The sequence below is a fragment of the Xyrauchen texanus genome, chromosome 25 (assembly GCF_025860055.1).
Source record: "Xyrauchen texanus isolate HMW12.3.18 chromosome 25, RBS_HiC_50CHRs, whole genome shotgun sequence".
In the NCBI taxonomy this organism is placed as follows: Eukaryota; Metazoa; Chordata; class Actinopteri; order Cypriniformes; family Catostomidae; genus Xyrauchen; species Xyrauchen texanus.
Window position 1 is genome coordinate 21,252,184 of NC_068300.1, and position 22,173 is coordinate 21,274,356.

At 37.7% G+C, this 22,173-nt stretch overlaps 2 protein-coding genes across 2 annotated transcripts; both read left to right on the forward strand.

The window, feature by feature from the left end:
• Positions 1–1,487: 1,487 nt before the first annotated feature.
• Positions 1,488–3,186, forward strand: LOC127618833 (heat shock protein beta-7-like). Its single transcript, XM_052091475.1, has 3 exons — positions 1,488–1,916; positions 2,782–2,915; positions 2,990–3,186. Exons 1-3 carry the CDS (start codon positions 1,751–1,753, stop codon positions 3,167–3,169), a joined length of 480 nt encoding a protein of 159 aa, XP_051947435.1. The 5' UTR covers positions 1,488–1,750; the 3' UTR covers positions 3,170–3,186.
• Positions 3,187–6,639: 3,453 nt separating this feature from the next.
• Positions 6,640–20,485, forward strand: LOC127618828 (zinc finger and BTB domain-containing protein 17-like). The gene is made up of 15 exons (XM_052091469.1): positions 6,640–6,763; positions 9,335–9,578; positions 9,757–9,918; positions 10,020–10,361; positions 11,614–11,703; positions 11,780–11,997; positions 12,096–12,238; positions 12,530–12,830; positions 12,935–13,022; positions 14,109–14,225; positions 14,305–14,425; positions 14,500–14,630; positions 16,599–16,865; positions 17,053–17,142; positions 18,584–20,485. Exons 2-15 carry the CDS (start codon positions 9,374–9,376, stop codon positions 18,919–18,921), a joined length of 2,613 nt encoding a protein of 870 aa, XP_051947429.1. The 5' UTR covers positions 6,640–6,763; positions 9,335–9,373; the 3' UTR covers positions 18,922–20,485.
• The last annotated feature ends 1,688 nt before the right edge of the window (positions 20,486–22,173 follow it).

Below are 22,173 nucleotides of genomic sequence, written 5' to 3' on the forward strand. Positions count from 1 at the left end.
TTTTTTTTATTTACAGATTCCATGTATTCCACCAATAAATATGAAGATTTCCAAATTTATTCTGATTCAATGCAGATTAATTTGGGTATATTTCAGTTATATTGTGCATTTTGCTCACACATGAAAGAAATTCTCTCTCAGGAAATGTTGGTAATTATACAAGGGACCTTCTAACTTTTAGCTTTTTAAAAATTAGCAAATTCCATGAATTCCATCAATAAATATGATGTCTTGAAATTGCATATATTAAATAGCATATATATGTTTTATTTCATGTTTATTGTTAACATGCATAATTTGAACTATTTACAAGTTTTTACATTGAGATATAGAACAAGAACTAAATCTGTACTGTCTCTTTAAGACTACCGGCAGTTCAGCCAGTAACCGCATATTAAGAGATTTGAACTTTTTTGTTGGTTTTGATCAACAAACTGTAAAGAACAAAAAATGAGACATTATTCAGTGACAAATGGATTGTGTAGATTTCACCTCGGGACACAGACACACTAACCGAGTCAAACCAAACTTTTACTCTCAACAAGCAGTGAGAAGATCTTGGTGCCTAGATTAAGAGATTGATATCGGGATTGTTCAAATGCAGATTGCGATCAATTGGAAAATCAAAATTTCACAAAGGTCCTACGATATCTTGCAAATTCAGTGCTGACGGGAAGAAACTGTGTGACACAGTCTCTAGTGTGTGTCAGGGACACTAGAATTGTTGTAATGGAAAGCAACACATAGGCTACAAATACTTTTATTTTATTGTTTTAAAACCATATATTTCCAAAGTTCTTTCAGTGTGATGAACATCCTAAACTATAAATTCAAAGGAGACATAAAAAGTAATGTAATGAAGGGTAAACCATTTGAAATGAGCATTGATTGAGCACTGAGTAAATAAAGAGGCTATTATTAGAAACTCTCCTCCAAAAACAAATGCCACCTAATCCGTTTTCCTAATGTCATCTGTCCCTCAACAACACTCTCTCATCCGCATTCCTTCCATCTTTCAGTTAACCCTGTGTTTGAACTTTCATTCCTCAACCTTGCTTTTTATAAAGAGATAAACACCCTCAGGACATTTACTTACTGTAATTATCAGATAGACAGTAAAGACTCTGACAATTTTCAGTCAAAAGACTTTCAATAGAGTGCAGTTGCAAACCATGGCAAATTACTCTGGATGGAAGGTTTGAGATAAATGGATGGAGAGGACGCAGACTGGAAGAAAAGAAGGGAATAAATAGCTATTTCAGGAAGCGAGTGTCTGGAATGCCAGCTGTTGACTTAACAACCCCACCCCCCTCCTCGCTCTCTATCTCCCCCTTTCCTATCTTTAAGTCTTTGTCAGAGCCCCTTCTCAACATCAAGCCCTCATCACACAAAATTTTTCCGACCACCTCTCCCTTACACGATAAATATAGCACACTGTCATCCTACAGTTAACACACACACATGCATGCACATCTACAAAACTCACAACCTACACCCATATATAAGACGGTCAGATAAACAATACCCACAGACGACAGCTCAAGGGAAACACAGCTAATACAATTTGTGAGAGGAGTTTCGTACAAAACAATACTGAGTTAAGAGGGGAACAATATTGAGAGTGGATTCGCATTGTGCTTTGAACAAGGACAGGGTCAAAACGGCCTCATTTATAAACTTTGTGCTCACCTAGTCACTTTGAAGCTCTAGCTGGATATTGGTTCAAATCAACAAAACCATTTAAACACTAATGAGTGTGACCAACTCCTCTGCCTATCGATCGGAGCGCAGTTACCACCAGGCATCTTCCACTTCCTCCTCATCCTCAACAAACCCATACATGGAGAAGAGCCGGGGACTTTTTGCTGAGGACTTTGGATCTTTCATGTGTCCAAATGATGCTTTGGGATTTCCAAGTGAGTTACAAAACCCAGTTCCATTTCTTTCTGAATCTATATATTGAAGTGTTTATCTTTGAGTAAAATGCAATGCTTTAACTCAAAAACATAAATTAACAGTTCCATTTTTTTCACAGTTCTACTCACATTCTTATGTAAATAATGACATAGTGCACATTGACAATGACAAATGGGACAAATGTGTTGAATATATGAGGCCTAAAAGGATTAATGTATAGTAGTATATTAGTATATGCATTTCACAAAAGACTTCAAGACTGTATGAGACATTTGACTGTTTTTTTTTTACATATGTGGCACAAACTTATGCAGGCAGTTGTATTTTACTGTTCACACAGCTGTGTCCAGGCATGTGTAAAAGTATGTGTTAGGATAAACACAACAGATTAATATGCTGAATGGCATGTGAGTGCCCTATACAAGGGCATCTGGGGGGCAAATTGAGGGTGACTTCAGAGAATATTTGGACCAGAGCCAAAACGGTGACTTCACTGTTGGAGAATGAATCAAGTGACGGTGGAGTAAAGATTTGGCAGCCTGTTGCTAAGTGATGTGATATATGAATATGAATGGTTAGTAGTCTGTTAGTGTTGAGTTCACCAAGGCAAATTCCCACATGTGGGAAAAAGTGGCACATTAATACACAATAATTCCTGTTTGCAATAAACTGTAGTGGTGCTTGTGTATAGCACAGTATTCATTTCACAGCCATTTCTGCTCAGTCACAGCGTTTAATTTTAGCATCATGAGGTTGTCACTGAAAAATGCCTGATGAACATATTGCAGAGGAGCATCAAATTCTTTCCTCGTCCTCTAGTTCCATTTAGTATAAGATATTACATCACATTTTATGGTTTTCTAGACAGAACAGGGACAACTGGAAACATCAAGACACTAGGAGACACATACCAATTCACAGTGGATGTCCAAGACTTCTCACCTGAGGATGTCATAGTCACCACCTCAAACAATCAGATTGAAGTTCATGCTGAAAAGGTAAATATACAGTTTCTCCTAATAGAAATTGCACGGTCCTTCTCTATTGCATAAACCTGTATTTCAATCAACAGCTTGCTACAGATGGCACAGTGATGAACACATTTACCCATAAATGCCAGCTACCAGAGGATGTGGACCCCACCTCTGTGAAGTCGTGTTTAGGGGCTGATGGAACTCTCACTATAAAGGCACAGAGACACCCTGCAAAACTGGAGCATGCACAGACGTTCCGCACAGAGATCAAAATATAGATATTTCCCCTCCTGCAGTGTCTGAGCTCCTGTTTCACTGTGATAACTGACCTTGAAAATAGTTACTAAATCCTGCTGTGTCATTCCACCATGACCTCCTCTCATTTCTTCTCTGACTTGGATTTTAACCCTAGAAAGCACATGTAACTTTAACCCCCTAAAATGCATATCTGAGTTAAAGTTACAGGCAACAAATTACTCATGTTGTCAATGCAAATACATTTAAATACATTAACTTTTTTGGGTGTTTTAATTGGATGATAGGCCTCCATTAATCAATATATTTTATTCTGTGGAGTTGAACCTTGCTACATCAATTGAAAGTGGTGAATATGATGATTAAAAGTCCCTTTTAATGGGAAAGTTCCAAAAAATTTAAATTCAGTCATAATTTACTCACCCTTATCCCATCCCAGATGTGTATGACTTTCTTTCTTCTCCTGAACACAAATGAAGATTTTTTTGAAAATATTTAATGTAGGTTCATACAATGCAAGTGAATGGTGGCCAGAACTTTGAACGTGCAAAAATTATATAAAGGCAGCATATAAGTAATCCATACAACTCCAGTGGTTTAATCTATATCTTCTGAAGTGATATGATAAGTGTGAGTGAGAAACATATCAATATGTAAGTCCCTTTTTACTATAAAACTCCACTTCCACTTTATTGTTTTTGGCGATTATATGCATTCTGCATTCTTCATTAGTTACTGGGCAGGGAGGATCAATTATAGTAAAAAAGGACATAAATATTGATATGTTTCTCACCAACATCAAACAGCTTCTGAAGATATTAATTAAACCATATCTACAATTTTGTATGAATCTACAGTTTATATATTCTTCTAAAAACATCATCATGAGATGGAGTAAATAATGAGAGAGTTTTTAATTTTGGGTGAACTATTTAATTATATATATATATATATATATATATATATATATATATATATAAGCAAAGAACATTAAAAACACTTTTTACATGATCAAATACACCTTTATTGAGGTATTCCTGGAGTAAGACGATAGGACACTTGTGAAAAATACAGCAAAAATATCAGGCACTAAGGGCCACATACATGTATTTAAAACATTCAACACAAGTGCACTGCTAACTTCCCCTGCTAACTACACATAAAAGAGCAATGCAACACATTCCCAAATGTGAGAAACTTTATTAATTGAACGAAATCAAATGTTTCATTTTCTAAATGTAAAACTGTGTTGTGTGTGATTAAAAATGCTCTTTCAGAATAGAACCAGAACACATTTGATTTATCCTAGATGAATATTTGCTATAAATATTTTGATCTTGTGAGTCAATGATTTGGTCCTTGCCTACTTCCATTAAAGAGGACATCATGAGCAAACAGGTACTCTATGTGCCTGTAAATATTTTTTCTATATATAGCATCCACCATCATTATTCAGTCTTACTAGTCATCTATTTTTGTGCTTTATGTCATCCGTCAACCTGTCACTGATCTGTACCAGATAGAAATTTCAACAGTTATTGTACATGTCTCTTTCTAGTGTCTAAACTTGCTTGTGTTAAATTAATAGTTTTATATGATATTTTTGCTTTCTAAAGCTGGAAATGAAATGACCATCCCATCCTCCTTTCAACTGAATAAATAATTCTTCCATCAACATGAATGATGAGACACTAAAAATTACTATAAATTATATACAAAAATAGGAGCATAAGAAGTGTTCAAGCAATCTTAACTTTTTTTTCACAAGATTCAAAAAGGCAGAAACATAAAAATACATTAAAGATATTTTTTTGATTATGGGAACAAGGCACATCATCTTTTTCTAATGTGCATACATACATACATGTGCATTCAAGTCAATTCATGTCATTTTTACTTGTATAACGCCTTTCACAACACACATCGTTTCAAAGCAGCTTTACAGAAGATCAGACATTAACAGAAGATAAAACTGTAATATCTAAAATGTCTGTGAGTCATCATTGTGTAGTTTGATAAAATATGATTGTGAATTGTTTAAAAATAAGTAATTAAATAATAATTGTATTTATAACCCCAGAGAGCAAGCCAAATGCTACTTAATTAAACCATAAGATGCTGGTTAATGGAGAAAAATAACCTTGGGAGAAACCAGACTCACTGTGGGGGCCAGTTCCCCTCTGGATAACATCATGAATACAATGACAATATTACTTGAATGGTGCAAGTTGTGGTTTAAAATGATTAAACAAAGTAAGTGTTAAGGGTCAGTGTTAAAACAAAGCTTTAGTAAGAACTGTAAGATTAATGACTAATGTATTTGAAGTCCATCCTGGATTAACTGCAGAAATTCACAGAAATTGTCCTTGTGAGTTGGCTGATGAAGTGTTTTGTTGGCAATTAGTTGATAGTCTATGTATTCCATTTCAAGAGTGTAATCCATCATTAGATCGAGGTGATGCAGGCAGAGATCAGTGAGGTGCATCATAGTTCAACCTGGACGGTAATTTCAGTGAGGTCTATCCTAAATCCAAGGTTCAGGCAATGGCATATGAAGTATCCCATGTTTTTGGTTGGTGTTGGCATCAGTTAATCCTCTGATACTTAACGGCAATGCATTAAAAAGTCAATCAAATCACTTAAAATAGAAAAGCTATTGCATTTTGTTTCACAGCAGTCGAGTTATTAACTTAAGATTTACACTTATTGTATTTCTAGACTGAGCTATATCAGGGCAATCATATTTTAAAATAACTCGTGGCAGAGTTTAAAATGCAAAAATGACCCAAATTCAAACCAATTGCTTTCTATTTTATGCACATTTCCACACACCGTTTCCATGATGAGATCACTGTTTTTTAGGGATGGGCAGATCGATACTAATGTATGGATACTTCCGATATGATATGAATATCTGTCCTCACATAAAAATATAGATTCTGAAGTTTTTTTTAACTATTGATCTTATTTAGATAACATGAATATTAATAATATTGTATTAACCATGACTAGTAACCACGTTATTTTTTGGCAGTAACAAAGGTTTTGATACAGATAACCATGCTTTTGCTACTGTAGGATCCATATTGTCACTTCGTTATAGTAATAGTAGCCATATAACAATATCTATGGTTCATTTTGTGGGTTTTATATGTTGCTTATACTTATTTTTAAATGGTAAATAAAGCAGCCTAATATTTTTAAATGGTAAATAAAGCAGCCTAATAATTTTCCAATATAAAAAAAGTTATCCAAAGAATTCGTAAAAAAATAATTTATTAGAGGTATCGGTATTGGTTTCTGGCCTATCTCGATACTGGCCTAAAAGTTCTTGGTATCGGATCAAAAGGAAAATAAATTGTGTCGCTCTGCCCTACTGTTTTTAATAATAGCTCAAGATCGCTATCATGTGGTCAAAACAATAACTTGCACGTTCGCGCATGCGCAGATGTGCTAACGCGTCAGCCATTCGCTCGGCCACAATCAATCGATCAGAGAGCGGAAGATGGCGGCGCATCGAGGCTGAGCGTCGAGATCGATCACCGAAACACTCGATAAGACGGAACAGGTGAAGTCTGTGAAAGCTAAAAATTCGTCCATCCTATAAGGAAACGAAGGTAAAACATGACACAATCTTCTAATTTATTTTAGGACCATCCTTCAGAGTAATGTTTAACCGAAAACGTGGGGAGGGATACAAGCAAAGATATGGCAGGATTTCAACCCCTCTGTGCCAGCGCCATCTTGTTCCAGCAGGGCCAGGCACGCTGAATTAATCCCTGAGTAGAGAGAGAGGGGAGTTTGAGTGAGAGAGAGAGGGCTCGTAATCAATCCGCAACATCGTCAAACGTATTTCTGTGCGGGAAAAGCGCAGTTCCACATCAGCAGATCCCCTAGAATTATTTATTGTTAGCTCATACAATCAGACATCATAGCGCTAATTGTCTTGGGCTGTTGATGATAGATTGAATTTGACTGCAGGACTGAGCGATTTAAGAGATAAACGTCTCAAAGTCACACACTCATGTGTCTTATATAATAATAATGTTTGTTTAAATAATAATGAAGTGTTTTGGGTGATTTATGTTTTTCGATGCACAGGTATTGAATTATAACGAGACAGATGCACCATAAAGGGGCTACTACATTTGCATGGAAGATTAGATAAGTATATTCAGAGGAATAAACGTTAGCAATAATCAGATGTGTATTAAAATGTGACAAAATTACATTTAAACCGACTTGTGATTGTAACCAGAGTGGGAAGTGTTTTTGATACGGACAAAACAGCAGTGTAGTTGGCTGTCAACACTGGACTGGGATTACAGAAAATGAGAATAAATATGTAGGTTTGACAAAGTCAACATACTCTTATTCAATAGACATGGTTAAGGTTTTTTTTTAAATCCCAGACCAAGCCCAAAATTATCAATTGTAACTCCTCATAGCACTTTCAAGCTACATCAACCAAACTTGGCACAGACCTACAGGCTGTTCTGACATTAGTTCCTTTTCCACCATCGGGCTGAATGGTTCTGAGCATGGTGAGGAACGGTTCCAGTAGCATTGCCACTTAAGCACGGTTTGGCACGGCAGGATTACAAACTGTTCTCGAGCTCAGAACCAGATTTAAAATGTGTAGACCCACGATTGTCAATATTCCAATGCTAGGGTAACTTGTTTTTTTCTAGGTAGCTGTGGTGAGGTTAATAAAAAAATGAAATAATTGAGTATGGTTGGTGTAACTTCTGATTTTAAGATGATGGTTTAACTACGTCTGTTTCTCAGCCATTTGTCCTCCATGAAGTTTAGAAGGTTCACATCAGCCAGATTTGTCATGAATTTCCCTCTCGCTCTGCACCCACCCCCAATCCTGTGCATGCTCAAGAACCACCCTCTGTTGCTGATTGGCTGGAGTAGTGTTGCATGGATCTGTCCATCCACTTTGTTTTTGTCCCATTCACTGAGCCAGGACTGTGTACAAATACTAGATTTTCAGCCCACTCACAGAATGGACAGCTAGCAGATTGTGAGGAGATATTTGCAGGATTTGACAAAAAGTGTATTGGATTAGAATTTTCGAGTGCACCTTTAATTTTAAATTTACCTTTTCTGAAGCTAATTTGCCCACATTTTTGGTAATATTTTCAAATTTACCCTTATTAAAGTCCTTTAAATGGTTACTTTAAGCTTAAACACTGTAAAAATTGTATTTAAATACAACAAACAGATCAACTAAAAATATACATCTGGAACACCTGTTATGAATTTCTCACATGAGTTTGCAGCCATGACAGTTTATGATGCGAGTGTTGTCAGATTTTACTGCTGATTTTAAATATGTTCTTTGATCATAATCAAAGTAGATAGGAGCTGCACTTGTATGCCACTCTTTTACATAGAAAAATTGCTGCCCAGCCTGCCAGAGAGCATTCGAAATATGGCCGTCGAGTGGACAGACTTGCTAAAAAAACTTTGTTAAAACTCATATAATATAACAGTATATTACTCATATCATATTTTGTCAATAAATGTCCTTTTGTAGTTAGTCTGGAAATTTTTACCTTTCTGTATATTCATGTTCAGTGTTATACAACCCCTCATCAAACGATAGTAAACCTCTCGCCTTTTTCTCTTTGTTTTCCATTTTGTTATACAGCCATGTCTTTCCTGTGCTAATGCAGAGTAAATACAAGGGGAAAAAGTACACCTAAAGCTGCAGTATTGGCACTCGCTCCAATGTTTACTTCTCACGCCGTCACCAACTGACGTATAGTTCCATACATTCAAGCACCACAGTGGAACAAGAAACCGTAACCATGCCAACTGGCCTAAATCAGCACAGTTTTGCCACGAGAACCATTCAGTCCATTGGTGGAAAAGTGGCTTTAGAGTGCTAGCCTATGTCTTTTCTAACTGATTGGAATTGCAGTTTCCACACAGCTGATGTTCAAAAATGTGAAAAAATTCCATAGACTTACATTGATGGAAAGCTCAAACTGACCAAAACTATTCAAACATTCAAATTCAAATATTCAAATCTATCTTTTTAAAACTTTTAGGCCAGGCTCTTGACAAAGTTATCTATCTATTCTATATAACTTCACTAAAATTACTTGTTTTTAAAAGCATAACTAAAGGGACACAATTTGTTATAATTCATATCCTTTTTTTTTATCACACATCAGGGTGCTCCTATCTGAATACCTTAAATCCCCTCATCAGTTATGGAATTTCCCTGGCATTGTGTGAAAGTCCTTGGGCAACTAAACGAACAACGTCAATTGGGTCTTCTTTGTGACTGCACATTTGTGGTGGATGGAGTAGACTTCAAGGCGCACAAGGCAGTTCTGGCAGCATGTAGTGCTTACTTTCGCACTCTCTTTTTAGACCAGAATGATGTCGTTCATCTTGATATCAGCAATGCCGCAGGTAGGCTTGCTTTCTTATGGAGAGCTTTAGATAAGCTGACACTTATATAGTATGTTCAATTGTTTAAAATTGACTAAATATTATTATATATTTATATATATATATATATATATATATATATATATATATATATATATATATATATTTATACATATATCATTTTTGTAATGTTTTACAGGTCTTGAGCAGGTTCTTGAGTTTATGTACACAGCAAAGCTGACTCTGAACTCTCAGAACTTGGAGGACGTGCTTGCTGTAGCTACTTTCCTTCAAATGCAAGAAATTGTCAATGCTTGTTCTGCTTTTCAGTCAGTGGCTGTCCCTTCATCATCTAAGCCTGGTTAGTGTAGTTCACATTCTTGTATGTAGGTAATTATAAAAGGTACTGTAACATGTTTCTCATGGATTTTCTTCCTCCTGTTTGCTCATGTGAAATAATAGTAAGAGAGCCTGTGGAGGAACAACCAAGATCTGTAAGGAAAACAGAGGATACAACATCCGACGAGCAGCAGGAGACTCATGCCATAGCTAGGAATGCGGCACCTGAAGTGAAAGAAGCTCCTTCACAATCTGAGACAACAGAAACTCAGGAGGTTGCATGCAACACACCTGAGAAGCAAAGCGCAAAGACCCAGAGAACTGTAAGCAAAGTTTGTGGGCCGTCCAAGCTCAGCCACCCCACCAGACAAAAGAAAGCAGCCAAGACAGAAATGGAGGAAGAGAAAGCCGCAAATGAGATTCCACAATATCAAGACGACCCTTCTGATGCAGACTACACTCCCAGTCAGTATCCCTTCTATGTCCTTGTAACGCTGTTCAATGGAAAGGAGGAGGCGAGAACCAGCTTGACAACATAAATAATATTTTAATTATAAACTTAAAAGACAACAACACACACATGACGGACATGTCCGTAAATTATCTCTCTCTCCCGCACCATTCTCCGCAGTCGGCCTTTATTCCTCTCGGAGGCTTGATTAGCCTGATAAGGGACCGGGTGTGTAGAATCACAACTGGCCCCGCCCTCCGCCCTGCCACATTCCTCCCTCATTCTCTCAGGCTGGGGAGCCCCTGGCATGATGTACACCCCCCCCCCCTCTTTCCTTGGGGAGGGGCGTGCCTTCTGCTGGCAGGTCATCCCCATCTACCTGGAAGAGGGAGGGGACAAGGGGAGGGAAACAGAGATAATTAAATGGGGGGGTACTTCCTGTAACAGTGTAGTACCCCCCAAAAAAACACTGTAAAATTTAAACGAGAGGGGAAAGGCCAATTTGAAGTGGCAGTGAGAGAGAGATGAAAAAAAAAAACGTACTCACCGGTTCTCAGATACACCGTCGCATGGTCCTCGATCACTCCTCCACCCTCTTAGGCGGACGACAGCCGCTCCTCCCCTGGTGGACCGGAGTCAGCTTCACGACCCCCGGCGGAAAGAACACCCCTCCGCATTCATGGCGACTCCTGGGGACACTCCTCTGCCCCTGGCAGAGGCGGTCTGGGAGTCACTTCCCTCCTCCCCTCGCGGATGGCGGTCTTCTGTCGACTCCTCCGCGTTTCTGGGGAATGGCAGGGCACTCCTCCGCCCCTGGCAGCGGCTCCTTGCTCCAGGCGGTCGGGGAGTCCAGTCCCCACTCGCCTCGCGGACGGCGGCCGTTCATCACGTCCGGACGGTCGGACTACTCCCTCCCCCGGCGGATGGCAGCGGCGCTCCCCTGGGTGGACAGCAGTGTCAAGGACTCTGCGACGGGCATCCCTCTTCCTTCCCGGATTTCGGCACCAGTGTAACGAATCAACAGTGTCAGCTTTCAGGGTTCTCTCTCTCTCTCTGGGCACTCATCATCTCTTTTATGTTTCGCTCCGCATCACTATAACAAGACACAGGTGTTAGGGTTCATTACAAACCAGGTGACAAGCCTTACCACTCTCTCTCTCCCGCAGACCGACACATGACCACGTCCCCATGCCATAGTCCTTAGTGCTTTTGCAAATGTTAGCCATCTTCCAATACAGTGTTTATATACTATGTCTGCTCTTACAGGATACTCCCAGAGGTTAACAGCTAAACAGTCTTATGTTAGCAGAAGGAGAAGCAAGTCGAAATATGCTACTGTTCACCCATCCACACAAGGTAAACATCTGCTTTATATAAGAATGGTTAATTAGGTCACAGTATTTTTCTAACTGTTAGCATTTTTGTTAAACAGTTGAAGACAGTGAGGAAAGCATGTCGAAAGCTGAGATCGTGGAGATCATTGGAGAGGAAGATGATGGAGAGGATGAAGGAGAGGAGGAAGTGGAGGAAGAAGGAGAAGAGATGGAGACAGAGGATGGAGAAACGACAGGTTCGGAGGAGAAGAGCCTGAAGTCTGGAGCTGAGCGCAGTGAATCCAAAGCTTATGGCTCTGTCACACACAAATGTGAGGTAAGTGACACTTCGGTTTCATAATTCTAAGACTACAGTATTTAAATCTCCCCTTTGTTCCTATAAGGATGTAGCTATAAATCTAATGTTTCATGCAGGACTGTGGGAAGAAGTTTACGCACGCAGGCAACTTTAAACGTCACATACGTATTCACACTGGTGAGAAACCATTTAGTTGCAGAGACTGCAACAAAGCTTTCTCTGATCCAGCTGCCTGCAAAGCACATGAGAAAACACACAGGTAAGTCTTTTATACAAATAGTGTGCTTCTCTATTGTGACAATCTTACCCTCTTCACTATCTTAATGAAGAAAAACGTCTCATCCAACATCACTCTGTGTCTACAGTGTAACAGAATGACACAACAAAACTATAAAACTTTCATTATAATGAACGAAGAAATGCAACATTGAAGGACTTGTGGTGTTGAATGCTTCATTGATTATAAAGAGCATTACAATTTGTCGTGTCAGGTGAATCACATTGTGTGCTATTGTCTTCACACATTTGCATGCCCACTCTATCTCTCCAGTCCTGTGAAGCCATACTGTTGTTCCACATGTGGAAAGAGTTACCGGCAGATCAGTCTACTGAACCTGCACAGGAAGCGGCATACAGGCGAGGCGCGGTATAGCTGTGAGGACTGTGGTAAGCTTTTTACCACATCTGGAAATCTGAAGCGGCATCAGCTAGTGCACAGCGGAGAGAAGCCCTATCATTGTGAATACTGCGAACGGGCCTTTTCTGATCCCACCGCTAAGATGCGGCATCTAGAGACCCACGACACAAACAAAGGTCACAAATGTCCACACTGTGACAAGAAATTCAACCAGGTGAGGGATAAATGTATACCCATGTTGAGGACAGAGCTGCCTTTTTTTTATTGTGGCAAAATTAGTACTGAACTTACAAATGGAGTTGATTTTATCCTTTGAAGCTGGGGAACCTGAAAGCTCACCTGAAGATCCACATTGCAGATGGGCCTCTTAAGTGTAAAGAATGCGGAAAGCAGTTCACCACCTCAGGTGAGATTTATACACTATACTTTATATTAGTGATGTCAGTTGATTACAATTCATCTCATAACTTTTTGTCGTTAATCACGATTAATCGCAGATTTTGAAAGTGCTGAAATTTGACAAAATATATTTATCCTTATTTTCCTGTCAAAATGCATATATTTCCATCTTTGGAAAGAAAACAAAACAATATGTAACAATGTAATGCTTTATTAAGAAGACTTTCACAATATAAAGATAGAAATGCACTAAAATAGGACCAAACTCCACATGAAAAGCACTAGCAGACAAAAACATCTCCTGCATTTTGGTGATAAGCTTTCATGTACCGGTACTTCTGTGGTAATTCAAATGCTCCTTACATAGGCTGAAAAATACTATATTTCTATCACAAGTCCAATCTGTGCTTGTTTTGTACTTCAATTAGTGTTAAGAGGTGCTTTCTCCATCATTTTATCACTGACAGGGAAACGCTGCTGTGTGTGTTTGTGGTGTGTCCGTCAGTGTAATGACTCTGGGCGGTCACATTACAAAGGTTCTGCACACTTTCAGTACGTTTTTATTCTGGTTTATGCTGTATTAAAGGTAAATGCGTTAATCGCAATTAAGACAAATGAACGTGTTCGTATGCGTTAACACGTTCATTCTGACAGCTCTACTTTATATACTTTATACAGTGGGGTCCAAAAGACCACTTTGAAAATGTGGATTCAAAACGTAATGTAAACCTGTAAATAAACATAAAGTTTAAGAATTTTGAACATTTTTAAACAAAGAAAAATGATGTAAAATAAAAAAAGACTATATATAAAAGACACTATTTCTAGGTCACTAATCAAATAAGCAAATTTTACATGTGTAAAAAAGATCAGATTTACTTGCTTCCACTGAAGCACAAAAGATGATCTTTGAAATTCCAGGCTTGCTTGAGTGAATGCTGCCATTAAAGCAAAAGGAGGACATAACAAACACAAAAAAATTCTAAAAGTCATGTTAATTTATCAATTCAAATTTTCACTCATATCTTTATGCTGACAATATAATTTATAAAAAAAGTGTATTAAATTATATGCCTTTATTGTTGGTCCACAGGAAACCTAAAGAGACACCTGCGTGTGCACAGTGGAGAAAAACCCTTTGTCTGTATGCACTGCCAGAGAGCTTTTGCTGACCCTGGAGCCTTGCAGAGACATGTGCGCATCCACACAGGTAAGAATCGTTTCTTATGTCTTTATGCATGGATCTTTTAAAAATTCAGAGGTTTTTTTGACCGTTTTTTCTCTTTTAGGGGAAAGGCCTTGTCTCTGCATGATTTGTGGAAAGGGCTTCACACAGGCCAGTTCACTCATTGCTCATGTTCGTCAGCACACTGGGGAGAAACCGTATGTGTGTGACCGCTGTGGCAAAAGGTAAGACAATGCTTGAATGATTCACAATGGTGCTATATGATAAGAATAATTCTGATAACGGTCACATCTTAAAGGTTTGTGCAGTCCAGCCAGCTGGCCAATCACATCCGTCACCATGATAATATCCGACCACACAAGTGCCACGCCTGCAACAAAGCATTTGTCAATGTGGGAGATCTCTCCAAGCATATCATTATTCATACAGGTAAGAGAAGTACCACACACTACCATAAAACTTCTTTTTTTTCTCTCGACACTGCAAAAAATTATTTTATTAATCAGTATTTCTGTCTTGTTTTCCTGTAAATAAATAAATATATATATATATATATATATATAGAGAGAGAGAGAGAGAGAGAGAGAGAGAGAGAGAGAGAGAGAGAGAAAGCGAGTAATCCTGTAACAATCTGGTGTAAAATATTTGATAGTATTATAATGCCTGTACGGATGTGAGGTTTGGAGTCCACTCTGTCTGGCAGATTGCTTGAGATGGGACAAACACCCCATAGAATCCCTGCATGTTGAATTCTGTAGAAACATTCTAAGAGTTCAGAGAAGAACACCAACTAATGCATGCTGGGCCGAACTAGGCAGATACCCCCTTATTATACATATTGAAAAACTATCCCTCAAATTTTGGACACACCTAAATTCAAGTTCCCCTAACACACTGCAACATGAAGCCCTTAAAACCCAAGAGCTGAAGCCTAAAACCAGTCCCCTTTGTCAGCTGGCTCTGAAACTCACAAACCCACTAACAACTAACAAACAGCAGTTTCAGACCAGCACTGCTGAACTAAACCAAATCATAAAAGAAAGCAAAAATTCATATTTGGACCATTGGGAAAATGAAAGTTAAAAACCAAAGCAAACTGGAATGTTATCGGGCCCTAAACAGAACGTATAATCTGGCAGAATATCTCCACACCGTAAGAGATCCAAAACAGAGACGGACCCTCACCAAATACAGACATCGAAAAAGGCCGACACAGACAAACATGGCTTCCAAAGAAAGAACGAGTCTCGTTCACTGTGACACGGGTGAGGTCGAGACAGAGACACACTTTCTCCTTCACTGTGAGAAATTTACAGAGGTGAGAGAGAAATACCTCCACAAACTCTCAAACCTCATGCGACAGTTTTCCAGATCAGCAGAAACAGATCAGATGCTGGTGTTACATGCATCAGTTGCAGCAAAATTCATTTTTGAGATGCACACCCTCAGAAACCAGTCACTGCCTTAATGTATTTCAGTCACAGTACTTTTATTTTCTTATGTTCATAATGTCCTGTTAAATGCATATTTTATTTTATATTGTATAGTGTATATTGTTATTATAGTTTTTATTTTATTTGATTCATTACCTGGCACCTTATTTTAATTCTATCTTTATTGTTATTTGTTACTATCTTATCATTATTATTTGTCTTGTGATTATCTGTTTTGTGTATTAATGCTTTGGCAATATTGTATGTAAACACAATCATGCCAATAAAGTACTTTTAAATTGAAAAATTGAGAGAGAGAGAGAGCCTTAAGGCAAAATACATTTACTTGAGGAGCAGAATTGCGATTAAGAATTGATTTCAAAATCAAGTTTTATCCTATTAGCAAAATTTTTTTTCTTTCTTTTTTTAAGAATATACAGTACTGTGCTGTATATTCTTTAAGGCACTTGTGAAAAAGTTTCCACAGTATGGATGTCTTAAAAAATTATGTCATAAATAATTTTCATTTTTCAATTAATGTCATACTAAATCTAGGAAACATAAAAAGAGCTAAATCAATATTTTGTGTGACAACCTTTACCTTCAAAACAACAGCAGTTCTCCTAGGTACACCTGGACACAGATTTTCTTGGTTGTTGGCAGATAGGATGTTCCAAACTTCCTGGAGAATTCGCCACAGATCTTCTATCTGTTTACACTCTCTCAATTGCTTCTGTCTCTTCATGTAACCCCAGACTGACTTGATGTTCAGTGGGGGGGCTCTGTGGGGGACCATGACATCTGTTTCAGGGCTCTCTGTTCTTCTATTCTATTTGCAAAAGGAATGTTTGGAGTCTAAAATGGATGTTTAGATTTTTTACTGGAAAACATAAATACTGATTAAGCAATTAACCTTTTGCATTAAGGTTTTAAGGATTTTCTTCTTGTGAATTCCTGTTCAAAGGGGAGAAACCTTTTCTGTGTGATAAATGTGGCCGAGGATTCAACCGTGTGGACAACCTCCGTTCCCACGTGAAGACTGTGCACCAGGGGAATGCAGGAATGAAGAGACTAGTGGTTTCTGAGGAGGATGGGGAGGAGAAACTGCTGCCCGACACCCCAGGCTCAGAGTTTGACAATAATGAAGTCAACATCGTCACCGTCACCACAGATGACATCGTGACTCTGGCCACAGAGGCTCTGGCTGCCAGTGCCGTAGCACAGCTGACTGGTGAGAGAATGACATAAGTGCTGTATTAAAACTGACTCAAGGAATCATGATTCATGTTCAAGTTATTACATGGTACCTTGTATACTAAAGTAGTGTCACAATAATACTGAGAGAATATGCTAAGTTTGCTAAATCATGACCGTAATGGCGGATGGATGGTCTCCTGACATTATTTGTTGTTCTGTAGTGGTGCCGATGTCAACTGCCGTATCAGCAGATGAAACGGAGGCACTGAAAGCAGAGATCACAAAAGCAGTGGAAAAAGTGCAGGAGGCAGGTGAGGCAAATATAGCTTTATTATTCAATTATATTATATTATATTTAGGGCTGTCGAATTGACACTTGCATTTAGTTTGATTAATTATATAAAAAATAACATGTTAAAAAAAAATCATGCCATTTTCCAACCATCAGAGCAAATTTAAGTACATGGCTTCGTTCACACAGTCAGTGTTTGGTATTGAAAACCGCATTTACTTACAGGTGTGAGTCTTGAAATGTCCTGTTCATACAACATCTTAAAGTAGCGGCTTGAATACTGTTTGTCTGTAACAAACAACCGTAGCTAAGACCATAACACCTGTAACCATAGTGACAGTGGCTAAAGAAAATATCAAAGATAGCTATGTCCATAACACCAGCATATCTTATCACAATTGATGCTGCGTTTTTGAATAAGTCCAAATGAGGTGCGAGTTCATTCATCATTTCATAATTAACTGACAGCTCCTTTTAATGCTTTTTAACTGAGTGCAGAGCTCAGCATTTGTCATATGGCTCGCAATGGTGAGCTGCTTTGAGAGTGGCTGGATCTTCAGAAGACACACAGCTCATATTTCCGTCTTCTTGAGTAAACAAAACCACTCATGATTAACATGAGACATGCGTGTGTGCAGTGCAGTGCAGCGTGGCTTTCACGTTATATGAAGTGACAGACAACTAGTTGTACAGTGCGGTTCCGTTCATACAGCACAAGTTTGCCGAAAATGTGGTAGTAAGTCCTGAAAATTTGCAGGCGTCAGTTTGTTTATTGAATGCAGTTGTCACACTCGTAAATATATGATTTGTGTGTAAATGTAACTCTATTAAGCACTCAAAACAGGACTGACAGCCGTATTCTGCTGCTGTGTGAACGTGGCCAAAGTAACTTTGTGTTTAACGAGCCGCGCCAACGGGAGGCAGTCAGAGTGTCTCCACAAACCTCACAAGCAACGCAGTCGCAGAATGAGAGCCTGGACACATTGATAGCTGGACAAAGCGCAACAGAATGCAGGGATCTCAAGACCTAACGTTTTTCAAAACACAGCATTTATGATGCTGAAAACAAGCGAGAAGCTTCAAAAGCATCCATCTGACCATATGTACATAAACTGACAATACAATTAAAAATAGCATGGATGGAACGTTAAAACACGTCCTGTGGCAACAGGAAAGAATGACGAACTCAAATATTGATATGTGCAATTAATTTGATTAAGTTATCTGCATGACATATAAAAGATGTGAATATATTTTTTTATAGATTGACTATTATATTATAATAGCTTTATTATCCATTTTAATTAATACTTAAAAATATCTAATTTCCTGTGGCATTTTGCTTTTTTTGTATGGGTATTGATTATCTTTGGAATTCAGGGGTTTAATCGAACTGTAACATATTGTATCATACTGTATTGTTTCTGAATCGGCACATCAATGTAACTCTGTACCTGCAGATCCGAACACCCAGATCTTGTATGCATGTGACTCTTGCGGTGAGAAGTTCCTGGATGCCAGCTCCCTTGCCCAGCATGTGCGCATTCACACTGCCCAGGCCCTGGTCATGTTTCAGGCAGACTCTGACTTCTACCAGCAGTATGCAGGAGACGGTACATGGCAAACTACTGAGCAGGTGATCCAGGGGGGCGAGCTCTTGTTCCGCACCCCGGAAGAAGATGGTGATGAAGGTGAAGGAACTCTAGCCCAGTCAGATTCTCAGACTGAGGAGAAGGAAGAGGAGACCAGTACACAGACAGAGACAGAAGAAGGAAGGGTGGAATCTGAAAGCCAGTGACAATATGAAAACATGAAGAGATCAACATAAAGTTGAAACTGTCACAAAGCTTATAACGTAAATACAACATAAATTTGATATTTAGCATAAGAGGGATGTTATGCTAATTAAAATTTTATAATAGATAATAATAAGATGCTCATATTTTGAAACTGTTGTCATAAAATCGCACAAACCACAGCACAATGTGTGTGGTTAGATCTATACAACCATAACAATGCTAACAATACTAGGTTGTATAGAATTGTTTAAATAGAAAAGAAAACAAGATAAAATGTAATTAAATGTGAACAAAACAAATATATTAGTTTTAATTCTCTGTTTGTTTGTTTGTCAGACATTTTAATACCAGCTGAAAGTCTATGTGCATCCCTGTATATTTCATCTGCCAGATCATGTATTTACAGTCTTGCAGGGTAGATGGTGTTACTGAGGCCAATTAAACATATGACTGTCCAACAGCTTTCAGTTTTCAACAGATCAGGTTGTGAAATTTTATTTATACATTTTGTTTGTTATTTCATTTTTTCTTTGTGGAGATTGAGCATTTTCTGGGGTGAATTTACCATAAAACTGCTGATTATAAATGTATTCTTATTATTTGCTAAAAGATAAAAAGCTGAAACAACTCTCAAAAATGCTAAAATACATTTCATTTTAAAGTGGCTCATGTTTAAAATGCATCTTCTGTATTTCTAAATGTATTAATTGTGTTCCGCTATTTTCACATGTTTAGAAAGGCAAAAAAAAAAATCTGATTTCTATCTGTTTAGATTTTTGAAAAAGACATGAAATCAGATTTTTACTAAATGGAACACAAACATTCGGTGGGTGATTTGAAATCAGATTAAAATCAGATTTTTGTTAATGTATCAGTCTGGTCAGATTGGATTTCAGTTTTTTTTTTTGTCATTCGTTGTCCCCGACGGCACCAACAATCATCCATGTGATTATCTAGTCAGCAAATTATGTAGCAGCAGTGTATAAAATCATGCAGGTAAGGGTCAGGAGCGTCAGTGAATGCTCACATCAACCATCAGAATGGGGAAAAAAATGTGATCTTACTGATTTGGACCGTGGCCTGATTGTTGGTGCCTGATGTGCTGGTTTGAGTATTTCTATAACTGCTCTGTTACAGAAATATTTCTGTTTACTCTGAATGGTGCCAAAAAATTAAACATCCAGTGAGCATCAGTTCTGTGGATGGAAATGCCTTATTGATGAGAGAGGTCATCAGAGAATGGCCACACTGGTTCGAACTGACAAAGTCTATGGTAACTCAGATAACCACTCTGTACAACTGTGGTGAGAAGAATAGTATCTCAGAATGCTATTCTAAGATGCAGGTTGGAGCTGTTTTGGTGGCACGAGGGGGACCTACATAATATTAGGCAGGTGGTTTTAATGTTGTGGCTGATCGCTGTATACTGATGTCTGACAAAGCGCATGTGGGGTTTTTTTTCTCTCTTAATAAGCTCATTAAATTTATATTGAAGTAACAGTTTGACAACATTGTTGTGTGTTTACATGATATGAATAAATAGTTGAATAAAAAATATCGATACATGGATCTAAAGTATATCAATATTTGATTGTATCGACACAGCCTTAATTATTATGAAAACTAATGCTTGCAGTTTGAGCAGTCAGTATAAAAAAAACTTAATTGGAGGGAAAAACGGATTTTCCCTGGCCTTCATGTGAACAAAGCCTAACTAAAGGACTATCAAAACACTTTTTTTTTTGTGAGATCAGTGATGTCTGTTGCAAGCAGCTTCAGTTTGGAATATCATACATATACATTATATTATGTTAAATGTATTCATGTAAACTATTATTGTAGGGGTTATAGCACAGTTTGGTGTGAAGTCTTACTGTTTTGTTAACATACTTTTGGAATTGATCAGATCAGATATTTTATCACAAAATAGGTACAATATTAAATTAAACCATACGATTTTTAACAGTCAAAATGACTTAAAATTAGCGATTTAATTGTTTGTTAATAAAGCACTATCTTTGGATTGATAGTTGATTAATGATTGCTCGTTGAATAAATTCTGAGTCTGTATCTTTGCCAGGAAAGCAAAGATAATTCTTATCAGTTTCTGAACAGTACCATTTGAACCACATAAAGTTTTTTGTTGAAAACAGTTTGACATTGACAGCAGGTGCCAAAGGTATGGATGCTGCTTTGTTGTTTGCTTAATGCTTTTTTTGTTCAGTAATGGGCTGCCAGATGCAGTAATTGCAGACTGCACTTTCAAGCAGTGTTTCACATTTTGGGCTAATAATGATTTGTATATAATTTTTTTTTTTTTACATTTGTATAAAAAAAAAGTTGTAGTTGTTTCAAGTGCTAAAGTGCATGAAGCAAATGCCAACAGCAAAACAATAAGGTAAATATAATGGAAAACACTTATGGAATCCATTGAAGGACATTATTGAATACACCGTAAAACACATAAATGAATATATATTTGGAAAACCAATAATATCCTATATTTTTATACTACTACTGCTCATATTAACAACTATTAAACACAATAAAACACAAATGTCATCATAACTATGCATAAACATTATAATCCTAGTTGTAAAGTTTAAGGGTGAAACAAGCAAATACAGAATAAACTTGAGTTCAATAAAAAAGATTAAGGGGACCCTCGATCTGGGAAACTCTCATGAGAATTGATCAGTTGCTATTAAAGTTAGGTTAGTATTATGCTGCCTGTATGTGCGTTTTGGAGCTTCAAAGTTCTGGTCACCATTCACTTACATTGTATGGACCAACATAATATTCTTCTAAATATTTCCATTTGTGTTTAACAGAAGAACGAAATTCATACACATCTGGGATGGCATGAGGGTGAGTAAATGATGAGAGAATTTTCATTTTTGGATGAACTATCCCTTTAACCCTAACTTTAACCCCACTTTTCCTTTAAGTTTAGGGCTAGGGCATTTGTGGGACTCCAATGAACACAATAGAGAACATCTTTGATTTTTGAAGGGAAAAATCAAAAGAGAGCCATCTTTGATTTTTGAAGGGAATGAAAGCGAGGCTGTGAGGGTCTCTTCAATGACATGCACTGTATGATGAAGCTACCAGGAAGCTCTCAGATCACATCTAATTTTCACCAACTCATATTGTTGGGAGATTTTTGTTTACTAAAATTTCTGGGAAAGATATGTTTTCAATGTTTCGTCAGCTTAAACGGTCCATAAACACTTTGAACAAAACTGTACAAC

Coding starts and splice junctions, on each gene's coding strand:
- LOC127618833 (XM_052091475.1), top strand. CDS start 1,751: ATGAGTGTGACCAACTCCTCTGCCTATCGATCGGAGCGCAGTTACCAC. Junction 1,917..2,781: donor TGATGCTTTGGGATTTCCAA/GTGAGTTACAAA, acceptor ATGGTTTTCTAG/ACAGAACAGGGACAACTGGA. Junction 2,916..2,989: donor TTGAAGTTCATGCTGAAAAG/GTAAATATACAG, acceptor TTCAATCAACAG/CTTGCTACAGATGGCACAGT.
- LOC127618828 (XM_052091469.1), top strand. CDS start 9,374: ATGGAATTTCCCTGGCATTGTGTGAAAGTCCTTGGGCAACTAAACGAA. Junction 14,426..14,499: donor TGTGACCGCTGTGGCAAAAG/GTAAGACAATGC, acceptor CACATCTTAAAG/GTTTGTGCAGTCCAGCCAGC. Junction 16,866..17,052: donor TGCCGTAGCACAGCTGACTG/GTGAGAGAATGA, acceptor GTTGTTCTGTAG/TGGTGCCGATGTCAACTGCC.